General features: G+C 52.9%; 1 protein-coding gene across 1 annotated transcript; it reads left to right on the top strand.

The window, feature by feature from the left end:
• The first annotated feature begins 5,552 nt into the window (after window positions 1-5,552).
• GJB3 (gap junction protein beta 3) lies at window positions 5,553-6,374 on the top strand. The gene has a single exon (XM_044671517.1). It carries the CDS (start codon window positions 5,553-5,555, stop codon window positions 6,372-6,374), a length of 822 nt encoding a protein of 273 aa, XP_044527452.1.

Below are 6,374 nucleotides of genomic sequence, written 5' to 3'. Positions count from 1 at the left end.
AAGGAAGAGAGGGAGGGAGGGAAGAGAGGGAGGGAGGGAGGGAAGGAGGGAAGGAGGGAGGGAGGGAGGGAGGGAGGGAGGGAAGATCCGATAAAACATTTTTAATTTAAAAAACAATAGAACTGGGGGCAGCTGGGTAGCTCAGTGGATTGAGAGCCAGGCCTAGAGACGGGAGGTCCTAGGTTCAAATCCACCTCAGACACTTCCCAGCTGTGTGACCCTGGGCAAGTCACTTGACCCCCATTGCCCACCCTTACCACTCTTCCACCAAGGAGCCAATACACAGAAGTTAAGGGTTTAAAAAAAAAAAAAACAATAGAACTGTCCAACAGTGGAATGGGCTGACTCTGGTGGGTAGGTAATGAATTCCTAGTCATTTGTAGGTCTTCAAGGAAGATGAATGACTGCTTATTAAGGCTATTGTAAAGATTCTTGCCTTACAAAAGAGCAAGGTTGGACTAGATATTTTCTGTGGCCCCTTCCCACTCTGAGACAGGATGCTAATTGCTTGGCTTCGGAGCCTTACAGAGCCCGTCTTCAATTGGGACTAGTGAGAAAGTGTGGCCAGATCCGGGTAAAGTATAGGCTGGAGGTCCAGACTTCTGGGTTACACTCTCAATTCTGCCCACCTCACACCCCCCATGGCTTTGCCCCCATAGTTGTGGAGCTCAACATCTCCCCTGGAATAGGACTGGAATCCTCCCCATAGTAGGAGAGGCTGGGCCCTCCAAGCAGTGCCAAGCCATGATAAAGGAAGTTTGGGTGAGGCATTTTTCCAAGTTAAAAGGGAAGGAAGGTGGGAGAGAGAAATAAGTTGCTCCCAGTACTTTCCTCCGTCTCCCTCCCAGGGCCCACTCAGAACTTGGTAGGAGAGGTGGGGTAAGACCACCACAAAAGCCTCTCTCCCAGGCATCTATGGCAAGAGACCTCAGGCCGGCCTGTGGCTGAGACAGAGAAGAAGGACTTCTGCAGGAGCCAACTAGCCATATTCAGGGAGGGGAAGTAGAGTCGGAAGAAGAGGAGAGTCTATATGTCCTGGAGATGGAAGCAGCAAGAATGTGAGGCCCTGACACTGGGTCCCAGATTGCAATATATTAGCAAGGGAGAGAAATAAAGGGAAACTATCCAGATATAATTAGTTACCTGTAATTATCTCTAATTGCTTTAAACTGACTCATTTCTAGGGGCCCTCCCTCAGTTCCCTGGAACCAGAGCAATGACATCCCAGGGAGGGAAAGCCTGCCCAGTGTCCGGGGTTCAGATCCCCCCTAACCACTTCTCTCAGGAAGGAACCTAAATAGGTCACTCTCAATGCCCAGGAGGATGGCTGCTCTGGTGCACAGATGCCCCAAGCCAGGTCAAGCATCATCTTTCCCATTCACCCTTCTCTGAGCCTTGAGATCTCAAAAGGGCCAACGGCAATAGCTCCTTGGTGGCAAGGAGTAGGAAGAATTGCTGGAGCCCTGCCCTACCCTACCCCACCCTCCATTATGCCAGAATGAGACCGAACAACTGAACTGTGACTAAGTTCAAGGCTAAACAGGGGGCTCCTTCCAGAAAAATGGCTCAGCCAACAACCTTTGAACCTCACAATCTCAAGTAGGTGGAGATTTGGAAAGGCTACTGGGCACTTCAATGAGTCTGAGACTTCTTGGCGGGAAACAAAGGAGATATTGCCTGTGGAAGTTATTGAAGGAGGAGAGTCAGCCTCTCCTGAGGCTCTAATGACGGCTAAGAAATATATAAAGGAGAGGCAGTCGGGTGGCTCAGTGCATAGAGTCAGGTCTGGAAAGGGGGGGAGTCTTGAGTTCAAATGTGATCTCAGACACTTGCTAGCTGTGTGACCCAGGCAAATCACTTGATCCCAATTGCTTAGCCCTTTTAGCTCTTCTGCCTTGGAATTAATATTAAGACATTAGGTAAGGGCTTAACATTTTTCATTTAGTAAAAAAAATACACCACACATGCACACACATATACATATATAAAGATGCAGAAAGCCAGCTTTATCGTACCAAATCTAGCCAGCAGAAGGACCCTGCGGGGCTCCTGAGGGAAGAGCTGAGGACCCTTGGAAGAGGGAATGGGGAACCCCTGAGAGAAGACCTGCAAGATCTCTGAGTGACTGGCTGGGAACCCCTGAAGGAGAATGTAGGAAACTACTGTAGGATGAGTTGGAGACCTCCCAGAATAACATGCCTGGGACATCTAGGATGAGTTGGCTCAGTTGGAGAAGAGGCAACAGGTACCAAAGCCAGCACCTGCCTGAAAAAGTCCTCAGTTCAAGTGAGGGGGCCCTTGGCTTTGGATCCAGCCTCAGACACTTCCCAGCTATGGGATTGTGGACAAATCCTTATAAATGAATCTTCATCTTGAAGATGAATATGATAATTTTGTAGTACCTGCTTCAAAGGGCAGTGGTGAGGAAGGGCTTTGCAACCCTGAATGCACTTTGTGAATATGTAGAATTAAGGTAAATAGGGAAGAAGAATGGAACACTGAGGTTGCAGAATGTGCTCACACACTGTTGGTCATCACTGAAGTGTCTTCAGATTTTGCTTTTGTTTATTAAGAGGGAGGGCTCACTGGTTAGGGAAGGGAAGTTAGAGAAAGCTGGATATGACTGTGATCTAAAACAGAAAGGCATCAACAGTTATTTTTTCCTTTTCAGAGGCTAGAGGTATGAGCTAGATATGTCTCAGGGTCCTCGGGAGGAGATAAGGAGACTCAGATATTCATTCCTAGACAGTAGATTTCTGAGGCCAAGTAGAGCAAATTCTCTCCCCATCATCTACACCCCCAAGTTATGAGGGTCCTAGGCAGGGGTATCCTTCATGCCCAGCAATCTACCTGCTGCCGCCTTGGGCTGGCCAACGATATCCCTCCCAAATGGGCCGGACAGGGCAGGCCAACTCCGCCCAGAGGAGGGTGTGAACAGACTGAGAGAGGAAGGTGGAAGCAGCTGTCTAAGTCTGTCTCTCACTTGCCTCCCTGCAGGGTTTGGAAGAGGAGGAGCTGGAAGGTAAGTACTCCCCCTGGGATCAAGGAGGTTAGAGACACTGGCTGGGGAACAGTCACTATCTAAGCCCAATGGGGCATGGACACTGTCCCTGGCCCCTCTCTTCCCCTCTAAAAAAATGGCATGATTAGGAGATGGTTTCTGGGCTAGGGCTGGCTAAAGGCATCCTGGTCCCCTACTCTATTGGCAGGAAGGAGCAGAAGAAATTTCAGAGGGACAAGAGTCAGGGGCCAGTTTTTTTTTTCAATCCCACAGGAACCCAGGAGGTCCCCATGCTTCAGACTAAAGGGGATGGGGAGGGGGGAGGGGTTCAAGGAATGAGGAAGGGAAAGTGGTTCCCCCAAACCCAAGAAAGTACTGTAGGATTCAGGTCCCTGCTCTTTCCTCCCTGAAGAAAGGGAAGCCCAGGTACTAATCCCCAGACTCTCTAGTATAGTAGGGGATGTACTGTGAGCCCACTCTGTCATGCTTGGGGCTAAGGCTGCTCTCCGGCCCCTTCAGAGCACAGTGCTCTCTCCTGTCCTAATAGGGCAGGGAGAGAAGAGATCCAGGACTCCTTTTGGTCTGTAGGGCAGCCCCATCCCTTAGATATTAGCCAAAGCCAGGCCTTCTACACAAACCACCACCCCTGTCTAGGGCAGCTCAGCCAGGGGAGTCAGGAGCCCAGAACCTGCTCCTCCAGTCCTTGGAAGGGGTTGTAACCTTACTCCGTACCTCCCCTCTCCAGCCTCCTGCCTTCAGCTTGAGGGGAGGTAAACCCCGCCTGCTCCCTGCCTTCAGGCTAGCCAAGGAAATTCCTTCCCCATGAATGTAGCCACTCCGTGATTCAGACTGGGTTGGGGGTTCTGTAGGGGATGTTGATAAGGGTAAAATCTGGAGATCATGAAGGTAGTAAGGACCTCTGAGAAGTAGCCCCCCTCACTTTTCAGAGGCAGTAAGCCAAATCAGGAAGGAATGAGGGATCATGAAATCAGCTCCATTCACCTTAAGGTCCAGTGACTTACCCAAGTTCACACAGGGGAGTGACAAGCAGCAGAACTGGGAATCATGTAGTGGCTCCTACACTGGCCCACCCTTCTCCTGACAGATCTCCTTTCAAGGTTCCATGCTGGTGGGATGATGGGAGGGCCTAAAGAAGAGTCATATCTCTAGGACCATAGATGTAGAGGGGAAAGGGACCTCAGAAGCATCTGAGATGTCCAACCCCCTCATTTTACAAGTGAGGAAACTGAGGCCAGAAAGGTAAAGTCCAAGCCAGGGCATAAGTGACAAGAGACTTGAATTGAAGTCTTCTGATGCCAAAGCAAGATCTGCAGGATGCAGCTCAGGGATTACATCTCAGAGTTTGATTTCAAAGCAGGCTAACAGATTCTGACCTACAGAACCAGTGCAGGAAATAGATCTAAAGAGCCATATGACCAAAGAGCACAGACCTGGGGACAGGAGTGGGAAATGTAGAAGTCCAGTGCAGACCAGGTTTAAGGGGAAACTGGGGCCTGGAAAAAGAGAAAGGTCTGAAGCAATCTTGACTCACCATGCAGGGGGAAAGGAAGGGTTTGCTCCCTCACCTCCCCATCTCGGGCTCCTAGAAGAAGAAGAAGGATTCTTCCCCCACCCCCACCCCCCAAAAAAGACTCAAAAGAGATTTGTTCTGGGTCTTCCTCAGGCTGCCGCTCCCTCAAGTTCACAGGACCCTAGGATCACAGATCTAGAGTTGGGAGTGCCCTTCCACGCCACTGTGTCCAATCCCCTCCTCTCATTTTACTGAAGAGGAAACTGAGACCCCTCAAGGTTGGGTGACTTGTCCAAAGCTGGGCAGAGCCAGGCCAAATACAGCATTTCCCTTGTCCCATGCTGCCTGCCAGTTTCACCTGCTGGTGCCACCCCAAACACCCCAGCGCTCTCCGCATCCCACGTCCCATGTGACACATTCCACCCAGCCCAGCCCACATACCACCACGTGCTGCATTTCATCCATCCCACTGCGCACCAGGCACAAGTAAGCCCAGGCTAACGCCGTACTCTCTAGGCACACACCACCCACCCACATAGACAAATACACCTTTTCAGGAAAAGCGGCTTCACGATGCCCTGGGGCTCAACCCTCACCAGCGTGCCCACGCCCAGATCGACACATGCCTGCATGGACAGACACATATGCGCTAATTCAAGGACTCCTACATACAACTGCACGAGACTGGCGTGGGGGGGGGGGGGGGCGGGACTGGGGAGACACAAGCACAGCCACTCCCGCAGACACAAACATCTCTATGCTTAGTGAGTGCCGGGTGTCCTGAGACCCCCAGTCCGGGACCAGTTTCTGTTCCCATCAGCCCACAGCTTCCAATCAGGGAGAAGGAATGGAGGCTTTCCTAGGCGCGAGCCTGAAATCCAGAGCCCTCGTGGCTGAACAAGCCCCTCCCTCTGTCCCTCCTCCTGGTCCCACCCCACCCGACCCGCGTGGTCCCACTTTGAGCCTCTCTCGTCCTTGCCCCTCACAGGTGGGGCCCAGCGCCCCAGCAGCCCATGAACCATGGACTGGAAGACGCTGCAGGCGCTCCTGAGTGGCGTCAACAAGTACTCCACTGCGTTCGGCCGAATCTGGCTGTCGGTGGTGTTCGTCTTCCGCTTGCTCGTGTACGTGGTGGCGGCGGAGCGCGTGTGGGGGGACGAGCAGAAGGATTTTGACTGCAATACACGCCAGCCAGGCTGCACCAACGTCTGCTACGACCACTTCTTCCCCATCTCCAACATCCGCCTGTGGGCGCTGCAGCTCATCTTCGTCACCTGCCCCTCGCTGCTGGTCATCATGCACGTGGCCTACCGGGAGGAGCGGGAGCGGCGGCACCGGGAGAAGCACGGGGACAAATGCGCCCGGCTCTACGACAACGCCGGCAAGAAGCATGGCGGGCTCTGGTGGACCTACCTGCTGAGCCTCTTCTTCAAGTTCATCGTGGAAGTCGTCTTCCTCTACATTCTACACACGCTGTGGTACGGCTTCTTCATGCCCCGCCTGGTGCAGTGTGCCGGCGTGAGCCCCTGCCCCAACACCGTGGACTGCTACATCGCCAGGCCCACTGAGAAGAAGGTCTTCACCTACTTCATGGTGGGGGCCTCGGCCATCTGCATCGTCCTGACCATCTCTGAGATCTGCTACCTCATCTCTCAGAGAATATCCCGGAGCTTCTGCCAAAAGAAGCACAAGCGCTCCGCCCTGCACTCCCCTTCCTCCAGCAGGGCGTCCACCTGCCGCTGCCACCATCTGCTGCCCCACCACGGGGGCGAGGAGGGCATGGCCCAGGGCAAGGGGGCAGAGGCCCTTCGGGCGTCCGCACCCAACCTGACTCTCATCTGA

The sequence above is a fragment of the Gracilinanus agilis genome, chromosome 3 (assembly GCF_016433145.1).
Source record: "Gracilinanus agilis isolate LMUSP501 chromosome 3, AgileGrace, whole genome shotgun sequence".
NCBI lineage: Eukaryota > Metazoa > Chordata > Mammalia > Didelphimorphia > Didelphidae > Gracilinanus > Gracilinanus agilis.
The sequence above is the reverse complement of the archived record's forward strand: the minus strand, read 5'-3'. Positions and strand labels throughout refer to the sequence as shown.

Coding starts and splice junctions, on each gene's coding strand:
- GJB3 (XM_044671517.1), top strand. CDS start 5,553: ATGGACTGGAAGACGCTGCAGGCGCTCCTGAGTGGCGTCAACAAGTAC.